Source organism: Colius striatus, chromosome 2, assembly GCF_028858725.1.
Source record: "Colius striatus isolate bColStr4 chromosome 2, bColStr4.1.hap1, whole genome shotgun sequence".
Lineage (NCBI taxonomy): Eukaryota > Metazoa > Chordata > Aves > Coliiformes > Coliidae > Colius > Colius striatus.
In genome coordinates, this window is record NC_084760.1 from 43,957,468 (window position 1) to 43,974,116 (window position 16,649).

The 16,649-nt window shown below is 47.1% G+C and overlaps 2 protein-coding genes across 2 annotated transcripts; both read left to right on the forward strand.

The window, feature by feature from the left end:
* Window positions 1–4,038: 4,038 nt before the first annotated feature.
* Window positions 4,039–7,308, forward strand: LOC133624957 (gallinacin-4-like). Its single transcript, XM_061990576.1, has 3 exons — window positions 4,039–4,222; window positions 4,741–4,820; window positions 7,178–7,308. Exons 2-3 carry the CDS (start codon window positions 4,763–4,765, stop codon window positions 7,306–7,308), a joined length of 189 nt encoding a protein of 62 aa, XP_061846560.1. The 5' UTR covers window positions 4,039–4,222; window positions 4,741–4,762.
* Window positions 7,309–11,988: 4,680 nt separating this feature from the next.
* LOC133624947 (gallinacin-5-like) lies at window positions 11,989–13,347 on the forward strand. The gene is made up of 3 exons (XM_061990516.1): window positions 11,989–12,076; window positions 12,880–13,006; window positions 13,176–13,347. The coding sequence occupies exons 1-3, from the start codon at window positions 12,019–12,021 to the stop codon at window positions 13,186–13,188; spliced, it is 198 nt and encodes a 65-aa protein (XP_061846500.1). The 5' UTR covers window positions 11,989–12,018; the 3' UTR covers window positions 13,189–13,347.
* The last annotated feature ends 3,302 nt before the right edge of the window (window positions 13,348–16,649 follow it).

A 16,649-nucleotide genomic window follows, 5' to 3' on the forward strand; every position in this document is an offset into this window, starting at 1 on the left:
CTCAACAGCAAACAAGTTTCTCCTTGTGTTTAAGTGGAACTTTTTGTGTTCCAGATTATGTCCATCACCTTGTGATCCATCACTGGCCACTATGAAAAAAGGTATCACCCCATCCTCCCGACATTCATGCTTTAGATGCTTACAAGTGTTGATGAGGTCCCCTCTCAGCCTTCTCAATGCTAAACAGCCCCAGATCCCACAGCCTTTCCTCATGAGAAAGATCATAGAATCATAAAATCGTTTCACTGGAAGAGACCCCTAAGATCACTGAGTCCAGCCTTTGTCCCAGCCCTGTCAACCAGTAGACCATTTACCTCAGTGCAACATCCACACATCTGTTAAACACCTCCAGGGATGTTGACTCCAGCACCTCCCTGGGCAGCCCGTTCCAATGCCTGACAACCCTTTCAGTAAAGAAATTCCTCCTCATATCCAGCCTGAACCTCCCCTGGTGCAACTTGAGGCCGTTTCCTCTTCTTCTATTGCTTATTACTAGGGAGAACAGACTGATCCTCACCTCACTATGACTTCCTTTCAAGTGGTTGTAGAGAGTGAAAAGGTCTCTCCTGAACCTTCTTTTCTCCGGACTAAACAGCACCAGATCCTTCAGCCATTCCTCATATGAGATGTGCTCCAAACCCTTTACTAGCTTGGTAGCCCGTCTCTGGATCCTCTGCAGCACCTCAGTGTCCTTCTTGTAGAGAGGGGTCCAAAACTGGACACAAGTATTGGAGGTGCAGCCTCACCAAAGCTGAGTACAGGGGAATGATCACCTCCCTGCTCCTGCTGACAACACTGCTCCTGATACAGGCCAGGATGCCTTTGGCCTTCTTGGCCATCTGGGCACACTGCTGGCTCATGTTCAGCCGCTGCCAACCAACACTCCCAGGTTCCTCTCTGCCTGGCAGCTTTCCAGCCACACCTCCCCAAGCTTGTGGTGCTGCTGGGGGTTGTTGTGGTGCAAGTGCAGGACCCGGCACTCACTCCAGTCCCCTCAGCATCTTGGTAGCCCTGCGCTGGCCTCTCTCTAGAAGTTCCCTCCAGTGAACAGGAACAATAAGGATCATCAAAACCACCTGCAAAACTACATGCCCTTTTAAACCACCTGCAAAACTACATGCCCTGGTCAACACTGACCCTGTGCAGAGGAGAGGAGGTAGTGAAGGCAAAGGGAGTCTTGGTTTGCCTACAGAGCATATCTCAGGCCCCTAGCTTGCCCTCACATGCTGAGCCACATGTGTGCACTTCTTTCAACCTGTGTTGTGCTCCAACATCCCAGCTACAAAACTTTCGCAACACCTTAGAGAAAGGTTTAAACTGCAGTCCCTCCCTCATGGACCCAGACAGCAGGTCACATCTTTTGCAGATCATACTCCTCCTTGAGGTGATGCAGCAGAGCAGTTGTGAGGGGTGACTGTAGGTGATGGTGGGAGATGCAGAGATCAAAGTTTTGTTGCAGTTAAAGTTAGGTGATTTTTTTCAGAAGAACCAGTCCTGCCATCCACGAGAAGAGCTGCTGCTTTCCTGGATTTGCCCATGAGTGGTGCAAAGGACCTAATTCAAAAGTTGTTTGTGAGAGCTGCTCTGTAAAAGTGACCACAGCACAATTAGATTAACGATATTGTGGGACAAAATACATTAACCTTCTGAAAATTTAATCTTAAAAAAGGGCAAGTAGGGAAAGAAAAGCACTGAAAGGAATAGCCCAGAGGAACAAGAAGGCTGCAGGCAAGCTAAAAGCTGTTAAAAAGACTGTGCTAGAAACCTCAGTAAAATATTTGCTTTGGTTGGGAAAGAAAACAAAGAGATCTCAGAAAAAAAAAAAAACCCTGCAGGGCATGAAGGGCAAGTCAAAGGAGGCTCTGGAAAGGAAGAGCTCAGTATTGAATGAACAGTTGACAGAGGAAAATGACAATTCCCATAAAATGTGGCAGGTCAAATTTAAGTAGGAAAAAGAGCCGAAGAGAAAAGATCCCTAAGTGTCTCTTACTTGAGCTGATAGTAGAAATGTCTGTAAATGTATGGAATGCAGGAAGCCATTGGAGGAGTCCTTGATGAGAAAGGAGTAGGAGGAGACTTAGGGGTGGCATGCTCTGGTTCAGCACACTCTTCTGCTTGTGGCAAGATGGTAAAGGCTACAACGAAAATGAAGTATATGGACTGTGAATATCTGGACGTTGCTGGCACAGGAGGATGTGGAGGTAGGCAACACCAGCAGGCCTAAAAAGAGTTAGACAAATCCATGGCCCTTAAATGGGTGTTGAAAAGATGGGCAAGGATGTTCTCTGCAACATCCATAATTTTGCAATTATGGATGCCGGAGCAAAATGAGAGGCCTGGCCGACAGATAGTGCCCTGGCTCACATGCTCTTCCTGAACAGCAGGGAGAGCGTGGGAAGAGAAGACAAAGAGAAGGCATGGAAAGGGCTTCCCAAGAAGGAAAACCAGCATCCAGAGATGGACAAGGGAGGGTGCTCAGTGTCTGGAGGCAGACCAGCAGCAATGTGCTGCCAACTAAGGTATTTAATTGCAAGCAATGAATCTTTAAGCCATTTTTCTCTCCAGTTATGTGCCATGAAGGAAAGTGTGCAGCCCTTGGAAGAGCCTGGGGTTCTAACCTTCTTGATGGCAGTGTGAAGGTGACAGAGGGGACTTCAGCTACTGAGAGCTTTCTTATGGAGAAACCTGTGGTAAATACCCCAATGGGATCGCTCACACAGCCCTCAGCTTCTTTGAATTGACTATCCATCAGTGCAAGCTTCCATGGATTTTGCCTTTGTTGTGATACTGAAATCCTTTCCACACTGAACTCATTAACTATTTAATTAATTCACTTGCTCTCTAGAGCATCTGTCATTGGATGGCTTTACTTTCCAGACTGTGACACCTGAGTGCTGACAGAATCATCACTCACAAGACCTAAGCTACTGCTTCATGCTCTTGGAAGGGCAGAAGCTGCAGTGAGCCTTGGACAGATGGTGAAGAAAGCTTCAACCACAACAAGGCTAGCCTCGATGTCTGTAAGAAGCTCGACATTTGGAGAGAAATTGAGAGCAAAAATATTCAAGCTAAATACACAAATGTAACCAGAGCAACGTCTTCTACAGTTTAGGATGGTATTCTGCTTCTCACTGTGCTGAGAGGTGTAAATCAGAAGAAACTCTGCTGAAATTATGACACTAGCTTCTGACATTGTGAAGATTAGAATCCATCCATGGCTGAGCGTGGAAAGACTCACCAAAAGGAAATGGTGGTGATCTAGCTGAAAGATTCCGGAGTCTAATCCTGCTGAGCACCAGAAACTTCAGACAGAAAGAGGCTTTCTCCTCTTTTCTCTCTGAGAGGCACACTGGAAAATCTGCCACAGATCTAAGGTAGAGATTGCTTTCTCCTTGACTCTGGCAATATCACAGAGGTCCAGGAGGCTGTGCTGTAAGACAACAGGGATAGACTTATCATGTCCTCTAACAAAGGATTGCACAACCTATATATATCTGCCTCTGAGCTCGTGTCCAAGGTCTGCCTATGTGCACCTCAAAATGTGGAAGGTGGGACATGGGTTAGTGGTGGGCTTGGCAGGGTGAGGTTAGTGGTTGGACTTGATGATCTCAAAGGTCTTTTCCAACCAAACTATTCTATGATTCTATGCTTTGTACTACCCTCTCAGACACACAATTCTGAGGACATCTGAGTGGAAATTTGATGGGCAAGTCCCACCAGATCCTGATAGGTATCATTTCCCTGAGGGATCCCAACACAAAGCCTTAGTTTCCAAAGGAGGTGTAAAGAATGACTATCCAAGTGCATAGCAGCCTATATGGATAGTTTTATCATGCTGGAGGGTAACTACCACCAAGCTTCAGCCATTAAGCAGCTTTGGCTCCAGAGTGAGCTCTGTGGCCAAACCCGTTGCACAAAAGGAGGTGTCCCAAGGTGGATTGCATACAGCTCAGCACATTTCCTGAGGCCATGCTGTAATATTTTGAAAGCGATAACTTGGTTCCTCATAGGAGGACAGTAACGGGTTCATTGGATGTCCCCATGTCTACACCCTGAAGTTGTGTAGACTGTCTTATTGGCCACCAGAAGGCTGTGGAGATCAAGCATCCTTCACCACCCTCCAGAAACAGCATAAAGCCAAACTCTGCTCCTTCATCTTAATGCATCTAGGTGGCTGACACCAATCCAAGGACTGTTCCGACCTAGAGCCTCCTCTTACCTGGTAACGATCAAAATCTTCTCATTATTCAGCCTCTCTTGAAAGTTCTGTCCTTAAAGGGCCTGGAGACTTTGTATCTTTTGTATATAGCTACATTTCAATGTTACAGCCTTAACTCTTATTGTGAGCAGGGAGAAGCTGGATTTTAATTTAAATGTGAAGAACATTTTTCTGCTTTTTTTTTTTAAATTAGAAAAGCTTGAGAACGTGCAATGGGCTATTTTGTATAAATACAGCAAAAAGGTCTTATTTTTATTTCTGAATTAACAACTTTAACTACCATAAGCAAATAAAATATATTACTATGTATTGCAAAGTATCAAGCAAACTAGTTCAATAATACATGAATGAAAGGAAGATTTGAAACTGTCTTTTTCTGCATGGAAGTTTCTTCCTGTACTACAACCCTAACCTCTTCTAGAAAAGGCTTGGTTTTGAAGAATGTTTCTGTAAGTCACTTCTCAGCCCATTATGATTGTGGAGGGACGACACACTAACCTCTTGGTCTCCTTTCTCTGTAGTGACGGGAGTTCACCCTCTGCCATGAAAATCCTTTCCTTTCTCTTTGCTCTCCTCTTGGTGGTATTTCACGGAGCTGCAGGTAAGATGTAAATGAAGATGAGTGACGCTGTAGAGGAAGATACTGGTGTCTTATAACTCCTGTCCCCTTTGGGAAGTGACCAAGCTGCCTCCTGCAAAGAATCTTTGAATATATCATCAAAACTTCTAGGCAGGTTATAGATGACACATGAAATTAGCAGGCACACACTCCAACCATCAGTTCAGTGTCTTTGCTGCTTCTGTGGAAATTCAGCCTGAGTTGAAAGCACTAGGAGCAGCCCCAAAATTACCATTGAGTGACAATGTTTTCCTTCTCCGTTAAAGCTTGCAGACTCTTATGCTTAAAACAATCTCGGGGATATACTACAGCAAACATTCATAATCAAATTTTCTTAAGCCACATACAAAAAAAGGAATCTGGACTTATTCGCTCCAAATATCCTTTGCTTCAGAATCTCATACATGGGGTGGACAGGCAGAAAATCACGAGTCAATATTGAAATGCTACCAGTAGCTTCTGCTTGATGGAGAAATCTGTGCAACCATAAGTGGTGGTATGAGGCTGTGTCTGCTTAGGGGATGCAAAGGGGTCTGGAATCAAAAACCCACCTTACTGTCCAGAAAAAGGGACTGTGTTTAAACAACTGCCATGAAAATGGCACAGTTACAGTAGGAAGGTATGGTGTGCACAAACAAGTGCTAGTGGAGTTTTGGGGTTGATCTCTGTGGGAATGGGATGGCAAGTGCACTCAGCAGGAGCAAGGATGGGAAAAGGCTGTGGTGAACTGCAGAAGACCAGAAACATGGGACAAGTATCGTGTATGCAGGTCTGATCTTATACTTGCCTGAGCCTTTGCTTATGACAGTTGTCATAAGCAGGACATTGCGAAGTGTTCCTTTGTTGCGTTTTATGTCCTTATTTAACATCCAGATACACACAGTGAATGTTTGAGCTGTTTTCACTAGGATCCATGTTCTGGATAAACTAAAGCAAGAAATTTATCCAGAAGAAGCTATTTCTGAGAGCTGAGACTGCTCACAATCATCTTTTCAATGCCCCACAGACACAGTTTGGGACCAGAAGGATTTTATTCCACCTTCTCAGCATTCCTGCATTTCTTTCTGAGATGTTATGGGTACTACACGGTGTTCTTGCACCAGAGCACTAATGTACTCTGAATCTAACACCCCAGGGATGGACTGGATCTACTGTACATATGTAGTATTCATGGTCTATTTGCTGGAACAAGCTCTCAATTTTCTGGATGTGATAGACTTAGTGTAGTTGCATGAATGAGCTGTGAAACTGGAATTAATTGGTTCATATGCAATCAATCAGGTGAATTCAGACTGCATCAGCCTGCCAGGCTACATCTCTATTAATTAACCAAACAAGGCCAGGCAACAGGCTGCCTAATTGGTAATATGCTCCCCAGGGTAATTTTGGCCCCTGACAGCTAGCACTTTCACAGACAGAACCTCTTCTGGGAATAGCACAGGCTGGTGGCCATTCCCAGGACGATATCTGAACCCAATTATCCTATTTTAATGGGGAAGAAAGTTTAACCATGTAGATAAAAGTAATGCTCTTATCTGCTGGGCTTCAGACACAGAGGGCAATGCCTGGTGAGCTGTGTTCACTGATAAGGAAGTGGTCATTCTGCATGCATGAGTTTATTGGTGTACAGGGACAATCCATATGGACTGCTAGAGACCAGGACCTGTTTTAAGACATGGGTTTTAAGCCTCCCAACTGAGCTGGTGCTTCTCCCCAGTTCAAGAGACACAGGGAGCTACTGGCCAGCGAGGGAGAGAGGTGAGAGAGGCCAGTGCAGGGCTACCAAGATGACTGGGGACTGGAGCATCTTTGTTATGAGAAAAGGCTGTGGGTCCTGGGACTATTCAGTCTGCAGAAGGCTGAGACCTCATCAATACTGATTAAATACCTAAAGAGTCTCCTTCTCGGGAGGTTTCCAAACCCTCCTGGACATGTTCCTGTGTCCCCTGATGGAGGGGAACCTGCTTTAGCAGGGGCTTGAGCTGGATGAGCTCTGCAGGGCCCTGCCAACCGCCACCATCCTGGGATTATAAGATTCTCTTCTTAATTGTGACCTACAATATAGTAAGAGCTGGTAATTGTCCACTTCTGTTTTCTGTCAGGTCTCTGGTGTCTGTTTCAGAAACCTGAGTGCCTAGGGGAGTCCTGGGCTTGGAGACACCTTTCTTACATCTAAATAAAGGATTAAAGCATTTAATTGTTCAAAACCTCCTCCTCTTATACTTGCATTAGGACTGTCATGACTTTGGACACCAGTGTGATGACAGTTCACAGGAATTTAGCAAAATGCAAAACCCTGCCAGAAACAACTGTCTCCTGCTTCTGCTTTTATGGCACAGGCTTTGCAAAACCTCCAAGATCTTTTGTGAGATGTGGATATCGTGGGACTTTCTGCCACCCTGGGATATGCCCTCGTAGCAATGCTTACTTGGGAGTGTGTCGTCCAGGGTATTCTTGCTGTAGATGGTAAGTTTAGGACCTAACTGAGGCAAAGATGACTTTACAAATTTTCAGTTAAGTCCTGTGTATTGGGATTTCCACCCATCAACACAAACCTGAAAACCCTGAAATTTTATTTCCTTTGTGTAGGTTATAATGTGACTAATAACTGAGGATCTCCAGGGATCTGGGAATGATCCTTTTTTTACATCGTTGGATTCAGGGAATCATTGCACCTGTCATCAAGGATTTATCATTCTTCTTTCAATAAAAGCAAGATCTGGGGAGGCTGTATGTCGGCTGTGTGTGGTCTTGTTACTCATTTCTCTAGAAGTATATTTTCCCTTTAGAAATTTGAAGAATTCTGAAATCAGGTTAAGCCTATCAGGAATGCAGTTCACTGAAATATTTTCTCCTGTTGGATTGCTGATCATATGAATGCTGGTATGTTCTCCACCCATACCTGCTAGGAATCCTCGGCTGTAGCCAAAGCTGAACTCAGTCACTGTTTCTGTAGTGAACACAGAAGTCTTCTCCAGTGTAATGGTTCATAGAACCTCTGCTCTGAAAACTTTAGGTTCCCACCCCCTGGTCCTGAGGTTTCAGACCTGGGAAGAGCATCCTGTTTCCTTTTAGGAGCTAAGAAGGAGACACTGAGCAGAACAAAAAGAGGCAGGTGACCCCATTTTAATATCTGAAGCCTGGTTTTACCTTTGGGGGGTTTTTTGTCTGACGTAAATTTGGCTCTGCAAAATCAGCTGCACTAGCAAATTAGGAGACTGGAGTTAGACTACACTATCGCTTGAGACAACCAGACAATATATATGAAATGTCAATAGCCCTTCTACTTCAATCAGTCCTCTTGAAAGAAGTTGCCTCTGTTCTGCTCAGAACCCTGGCAGAAAACTCAGTAGATGCAGGTTGCTCACTGAGCTCCTGTCCTTGCAGCTGCTCTTGCATGGTCAGGAACATCCTTCTGCAAACAAATCAGCCTTTGGACTAGCACTTGGTGGCTATGACCAGTAAATAGTTTTCTGCCCTGGGACAAGCTGGCAGGGCAGAGCTTGTGTCTGTCCAGCCAAACTCAGCCTCCAAAGCAGGGGCAACCTCAGCCTGTTCCCAACTGCCCTGTGCTCATGCTGTCTTCCAAATCTTGCCCAGCTATTGCCTGGGACTGAGTCCAGACCAGTGAGCACTGTGCCAGAATAACTCTGGGGCTTGGCACAGTGCAAGGACCTTTCTGAAATATCAGTCTGGGTGTAACCACACTTTCCCACAAACAGAAGGATTGTAATAGCAAACACTGCCAGACGGTTGCGATTAAGGCACATCTTTGTGGGGAAGGGGGATGCATGTGTTTCTGAAATAGGGTGGCAACTGACCTCAGCTGTTCCATGGCCTATGTGAAGGACAGCACTTGTGGATTTTCAGCAAAGGCTGGGGCAGTAATGTTTGTCTTTTTAAGGGAAACAACTAGTCCAGGTGCACACAGAGAAAGGGTTGACTTGAAGGCCCGAGCTTGCCATTTGTTGCAGAGCATATGGCCTCTCTTCAAAGCAGATGTTTCTGCAAATGGCTCTGCCACCACTGAAACCACAGCCTTGTGAAGGACAGGAAACTGGGCCAACGGCCACCTTGCAGGGATTTCCCTGGATGCAGACCTGAGGAAGTTGCCAAGTGGAATCAAACCAGCAATTTCAAGTTTATGGCTTAAGAAGTTTTACACAATCCACGGTAGGTGAATGTTTCTTTCACAAATTGGAATGACACAAGATGCTTTGCTCAAGGACTGAGGACTTTGCAGAAAATGTCCAGCCCTTGTTATTTTAGATTAAGGTCTGGAGATTATCCAGTGACTGTAGCCAGCATCACGCAGAATACTGTATCACCACACTTTTAGCTCACTGCCAGAAAGAGCTGCCCTTGCATTACTTCCTGGGGAATGGCTTCAACAGACAGCTTAGAGTGAAACACAGACTGAAACCTCACCCCTTAAGATCCACGTGGCACATCTCCTTTTTCATAGAATCATCGTAGAATCATAGAACGGTAGGGGTTGGAGGGGACCTTTAGAGATCATCTAGTCCAACTCCCCTGCAGAAGCAGGGTCACCTAGATCAGGTTGCATAGGAGTGTGTCCAGGAGGGCCTTGAAGACCTCAGAGAAGACTCTACAACCCCTCTGGGCAGCCTGTGCCACTGCTCCGTCACCCTCACAGTAAAATAGTTTTTTCTTCTATTTAGGTGGAACTTCTTGTGTTCCAGCTTCATCCCATTACCCCTTGTCCTGTTGCTAGATACCATCGAAAAAAGTGATGCCCCAACGTCCTGACACCCACCATTTAGATATTTGTAAATATTAATAAGACCCCCCCCAGTCTCCTCTTCTCCAGACTAAACAGACCCAGTTCCGCAGCCTTTCCTCATGAGGAAGATGTTCCAGTCCCCTGATCATCTTGGTGGCCCTGCACTGGACTCTCTCCAGCAGTTCTCTGTCTCTCTTGAGCTGAGGAGCCCAGAACTGGACACAGGACTCCAGATGAGGTCTCATCAGGGCAGAGTAGAGGGGGAGAAGAACCTCCCTTGACCTGCTGGCCACACTCTTCTTGATGCATCCCAGGATGCCATTGGCCTTCTTGCCCATTAGGGCACATTGCTGGCTCATGGTTAGTTTATGATCAACCAGGACTCCCAGGTCTCTGTCAGCTGTTCACTCACCTTTCCCCTCCAACCAGTGACACTGAGAAGCCAAAATGTAGCCCTGTATAGTAGCTACTAAAAAATTCTCTCTATCCCAGCTGAAAACAGGACGAGTGGGTTCATCTGCAGTGAATGATGGTGTTCCCTGTACAGACCATGTCAGAGAAACAGAAGATTTGTCAATGGGATTCACCAGGCCTGCTTTGGGCATCATAATGAGAATGATGTGACTTGTGCTCTGTCTGATGCAAATGGAGCAGGAGGTGAAGGGCTCAGCCCAACTGCTTCATCACTGTCAACATTTGCATGTGACCAGTTGAGTCCTGCCCAGGTACATGTTGATAGGCTGTCACCTCAGTCCCCTGCACACAGCAGCAGATATTGGCGAGCTGCTTTGCTAAGCAGGATGGCACCTTGGAAGAGCAATGGCCAGGACCCTCCACAGCTCTTATCATTGTGTCATTGCTGGGCCCCTACAAGAGGTCGTCTGTCTCCCAGAAAAGCCACAGAACCATTTTGGTTGAAAAAGACCTCTAAGATCATCACGTCCAAACACTAACCTCATGCTGCCAAGCCCAGAACTAACCCGTGTTCCTCAGCAACCTGCTGGGTCCAGGGCTCCTCTGCTTCTCCCAGACATGCAGCAGCTGTCTTCCACTACTTCTACAGTGACTGGATCACACAGGCACTTGATGTCTTGACAAGGTAAAGCCCAACTTCCAACCTCCACTGCTGAAATTCCCAGCCCCTAGTAGTATTCTTCAATCAACAGTAGGGCCAGCCTAAAACTCAAGCATTCAGCACAGCCCCCTCCAGACACTTGTCCTGATGCCACGCTGATCCTACAGCTGCAGTCAGAAAAAGATAAAAAGGCCTTGGCTCTTTTTTTTTTTTTTTAATGTCTGCTGAGCTTTCAGGGCATCAGAGCCACAGTGGGCGATGGGCTGGGAGCAGCTGCATCTGGTGGTCATGCTCCTTCATTAAGGTGGCAATTAACGACATTTCTGTTCCATTGCTCTTGAACACATGTGCTAGCTCAGTTTTGGGGTGGCAGAGCAGGTAAGAGGCTGTCCTGAGTGCCCTGCCCCTGACCACCATGGCAGAGTAACATTGGTCCCCCCAGACTTGCAAACACTTGCACAAGTATATGGAGAGAGAAATTGAGACAGGAAAGAGCAATGAGATATGCTGAGGCATTTGGATAAAAGGTACATTCATGTAATCACTACATTAGGCATGACATGTTTTTCATATATATATACATGTATATATATATATACACATAGGCTTGCTGAATCTGCGACAAGGCTGAAAAAGATGAAGATGGCACCATCAAGACATTGGGAACCAATAAAGGGTTACAAACATCCAATTCTTAACACAACAAAGTCACAATTAAAGCTTGTCATTGATGGGCCTGCCAGTTGGACGAGGCTGTCATCCCATGCGGCACCTCCCCAGTTATTTTCAACTGAAGCATAGAGAGCACGCTTCACTGCTGGGGAGCAGTACAGAGCTCCTTTGTGTTGCAAAAGCAGATCGTTTGCCAAGGTCTAAAGAACAGGGAAGCAGTGTGTCCCAAGATGTGTCTGGCAAACAACAGCACCAAATGTCCTTTATGCAAAGTGGGATGACACAAGACCCCGAGCTAGAGGCCTGGAATCCTTCTCAGAGGTGACAGAAGAGAAAAACAACTCTTCTTTTGAACTGGGGGAGAACCAGGAAAAGGAGGTTTTCAGCTGGATGTTTTGAGGTGTCATCCCAAGGGACACTTTGCCAGGTGGAGAGACCAGCTGTCTGGGACCAAACTGCTGCTGCAGGGAGTGAAGAGACTGTGGGAGGTTCCTGTCCTTGGGCTGTTGAGTGCATCCTCTCACTGCCGGGTCACATCTCCTCCTGGACAGGTCATCTCCTCTCCTCAGACCCATCCCTGTAGCACCTGCTACACAACACCCGGGCAAAGACACTCCCATTCATCTCTTCCTCCTTTCTCTTCATTTCACTTCTCCTCAGAGCTGTGACCCTGCCAGCAACCTCCAGCCATGCGGATCCTGCCTCTCCTCTCTGCTCTCCTCCTTCTGGTGCTCCAGGGAGCAGCAGGTAAGAAATGTGGGGTGTAACGTGGAGGGTTTGTCCTTTGTCAATATTTTGTAGGCAGGATTTCCCAGCTGAGATGATGAGTCATGTATGATTTCTGGTTGCTGTACCGTCCCCTCTGGGTTCCCTCACACCGCATACCTTTAAGAAAAGGATCCTGCTGCACCTTCTTGCAGCTGGGACCAGAGCTGTGACCTTGTAATAAAGCTCTTGCACTGCACAGATGAGGGTTTGCTGCCTTCACCATACCTCCTGGCCTTTGCCTTTCTGAGTTATTAGCAGTGGGCAAAGCTGCCTTTCTGGAGAGGAGAAGGAAGGAGGAAGGCAGACCCTTTAAAAAACAGGAAAAATTTATTTGCTGTTCAAATGAGGGAGCCCTGGCCCAGGCTGCCCAGGGATGGAGTGGAGTCTCCTTCTCGGGAGATTTCCAAACCCACCTGGACACGTTCCTGTGCCCCCTGATCAAGAGGAACCTCCTTTAGCAGAGGCTTGGGCTGGATGAGCTATGGAGGTGCCTTCTAAACCACACTATTCTATGATCTATGATTCTATGATCCTGCTTCCACCCTTCAAGTCCTCCCTTGTGCCAGGAGGAAGTTAGTAGATGTGTTGGAAAACTTCATCCAGATGGTGCTGAGGAATGGTAGTGTCTCCCAAGTGCCATGAGCATCAGTCTGATTTCTGCTTCAGATGACTGCCTGGGCATTGGTGGGAGCTGGGCTAATTGTGACCTGGCAGGGACCAGGGACTGCACTCAGCATCTTGGCAGGGCCATGCTGAAGATCTCGTCTTTCTATGCTCTGTAGGGCTGTCCCTTGCTCGTGGATCACCCCAGGACTGTGAGCGCCGCGGGGGCTTCTGCTCTCCCAGATCATGCCCGCCAGGGATCGGTCGCATTGGCCTTTGCTCTGAGCACGACTTCTGCTGTCGTAGGTATGTTCAGGGCTGCCAGAAGGGCTGAGATTACTGCCTGTTGGGGTTAGAGTTGAGACTGTTGGAGAAAGAGGGCAGAATGTGCAGTTCAAGGGCACAGGGGCACTCCTGAACTCTCACTGCTGCCCTGATTGGCACAGACACTGACAGACCTTTCCTTCTGCAGCAGATGGTATCCATGATGGGCTCCTGAGTCTGTAGCACCAATCTCCAAGTAGCCCTCTGAGACCGGTCTCCACGGTGGTGGTGGTGGTGCTGCACGGAGGCACCACAGAGCACCAGGAGCAGTGGTGGCCTTGGACAGCCCAACCTCCTTCCTGTGGGAATCCCTCACCCTAGCATCCCCAATAAAAAGTGGTGATTTGCATTCTCACTGATAAGATGTCTCTGTGTGTGTGTGTCTCTTCAGGGACGGGCATGCAGGCATGCTTCTCTTTTCCCTGTGTGCAGGAAATGGGCAGAGAAGAAGGGGTAAATTCCCTATAAGCACAGACCCATAAACACACACATTCCCTCTACCTTAATCTACTCTCTTCGCCATATGCTTGTCAATGTGAGATGAGTAGTTGGACTTGATGATCTTAAAGGTCTTTTCCAACCAAACCAACTCAATGATTTGATGGAATTTGCCTCAAACTACAGGAGCATCCCCCCATTTGCAGGGGAGAGTGCCCACAGGGACTCAAATACCACCTTTTTTCCTCACCAAGGGCATCTCTGCAGCTCACATCGCAAGTCAGGAATGAATGGTGTTGCTATGAGCCCCTAACTCCATGGGTGCTTGATGGTTGTCCATTGGGTCCCCAATTGGGTCAGGAGTCTCCATGGGTCTTTTTCATAGGATATGGCACTCCAGTGTCCCCAAGTCCATTTCCAGGTGGGCGGCTTGGGTGTGTAGCACCAGGGGTATATTGTGAGGTCCAAGGGTAATTGGAGGGGTGGGAAGTTATATAGCAATAGCCACTGATGGCTGTGCCAGGGGATTGCTCAGGAACTTGGGACTGTGTTGGGAGTCAGTGCTGGGAAGGGGGAGTTCAAGACCTGGGGCTAGTTGAGGGGGCCAGTAAGGAGCCCAGGGCCAGGCTGTGGGTCAACATGGTTTGCAAGTCTTTGGGTAGACTGATGATGCTCATCTCAAGGGAGGCCACGGACGTGGCTTCTGCACTGTCATAGAGCCATCATCATTGGGACTGGCAGGGCAAGATTCATCCCATTGCCCCAGCCTTGCAGCAGGGTAGACCAAGGAGGCTGGGAGCAACCTCAGCCTAGGGCTTTGGGCATCTCTCTGGGCATAGGTCAAGGTCAGGCAAGGACCATCAGCTACGGATCATCAGGGACAAGCTGCAGCACTGGTGAAGATCCAGCATGCGATTCCCAGCTCAAAGCAGCTCCACTGGGCACAGACTAGCTCCAGCCATGGTCTCCCTGATGTGCAGGTTAGAAGCCCTCTCCAGACCATAATCAACTGTCCCTAGACTAGTCTTGAGCTTGACACTCCCTGCAGGAGTGATAATGCTCCCAAGACCTTTACACTTGGCAAAGATAAAACCATGGACACTCAATCCTCCTTCTCTGGACTGGTGCCCAGGGAATCCTCATCATGCATCTCTGATAGTTGGCACCAGACCTTTGGTCTCTGACGTATCCAACCTCAAGATCCTTTGTCTCTCCAGGATCCATCTCCCAGAGCTTGAACCAGAGCTCTTGGTATTGTCTCCCGTACTCAGTACTTTGGCTTGAAGTTTGCTAAAGGACTGAACAAGCACATAAACACACCATAGACAGATTGTTTGTACAAAAAATAGTTGACTAGGAATATAGGACATGAACTGGTGATCAGATGTAGGGCATGGCCAGAGAAGCATATTGACCAGCAGCCTACTTACATGAGCTTGGCCCATCTCTTCTCTCTGTTTTGCTTGATCTGTTTCTCCATGATCCATCTTCATCTTTACCTTTCTGAAGCATCACATAGTTCCTACAAATCTACAGACTCTCTTGATCAGGTCCACACCTCCAAGGCCTCGTAAGTCCTATCCCCCTTCAATCAACAGTCTCTCTTGGTTTGCATAGCTTTACATAGAGATTTTCTCCTGATGAAATACAATTCCAAGTTTTGCACCAGAAACGACACTTGTAGGAGTAATAAATTCAGACAGAATCAGGTGAGTTGTGGTCTCATGTAGTAGCTTTTCCTCTGATGTTTGTTTGTCTGAGTAGCCATCAGAAAGGTCACCTTATGCTTGTCACTTCTTGGCCTGTCAAATGCAAATTGCCTTGGCAAGGATGAAGCTGGGCTTTTAACATCCAAAGGAGAGAAAGGTAAACCATTCTACATTATCCTGCAGGTCACACACTTACCAAAGTAAACTGAGAGGAGAGGAAGAGACAAATATTTTATCCTTTTATGGGATTAGTTGCTACTGGTGTTTACAACCAGCCAGTTTGTTTTGTTCATCCCGGGCAGCTGATTCTGAGGCACCACAGCTGCTATGCCTGCTGTGCAATGGTGTGTCACGAGATGGGTTGCATGAGGGTCAGAGTGAAGATTGCAACTGCCCCAGAAGGTACTTCAGCCTCTGCCATTGCCACAGGGAGGGATGAGGTGCAGTCTCACCATCCCCACATCAGTGGGTCACTTTCTGATTTGCCAAGGGGAGATGTGACAGCAGCACTATGTCCCACCCACCAGTAATGGTATAAACCCAAGGTGTTTTGGCCAGAACAGGACTCCTTGGACCCAAGGACATCTGGACTCGAGTGATTCCTCTTGGATTTGTTAGCACTTGGAACACCAAGATCTTCATCAGGTAAGTAACTATGATGTCTCTTTCTGGAAAACTGGCCATTCAGCCTCTCTGTTCAAGCTCCATCACCCTAAGTGCAGCTAAATGATAAGCTGTTGGAAGTATCTGTGCGTGTAATTAGGCCACCAGAGATCCCTAGGAAAGAGAATAAATCTGCCTATGAGCCCAAGGGCCCAGAATATGTGGGAGGTGGATTTCCTAACCTTAAGGTTTTTCAGACCTAGTAAGGCCACATCTGGAGTCCTGTGTCTGGTTCTGGATTTCTCAGCTCAGGACAGGCAGGGAACTGCTGGAGAGGAGCCAACACAGGGCTACCAAGATGCTGAGGGGACTGGAACATCTCTGTGAGGAGGAAAGGATGCGGGACCTGGGGCTGTTCAGCATGGAGAAGGCTGAGAGGGGACCTTATGGACATTTATAAGTACCAAAAGAATTATATGATTCTATAGGAGTACCTCATTTTCCACTGGGCAACTTCACTGCAGTATCGGATTAATTGTCCATTTTTCCATGCATGAATTAATTCATATTTTACCTGCTGCTCAGTGGAGAATCAGGAGGCGAGCTCTGAGGACTGACTGGAGTCTCTAGGACCTCAAAATGTCCATCACAAAATCTCCTTTTCCTGTTTTTCCCCCCACCAGAGAAGAAGCAGCATCCCTTCTGGGGACCAGACTGCTCTTCCAAATACCTTGAGAGGCAATTGGCAAGTCAGGGATGCAGCAAAGCCCAGTTGCATAAAAGTCATCAAACACATTGGCTTCACAAGCCATGGCTACTTTCATTTTATATTTCTTCACCTTTGGTGGCTTTAGGAGGAGATGCAGATTTCTTGG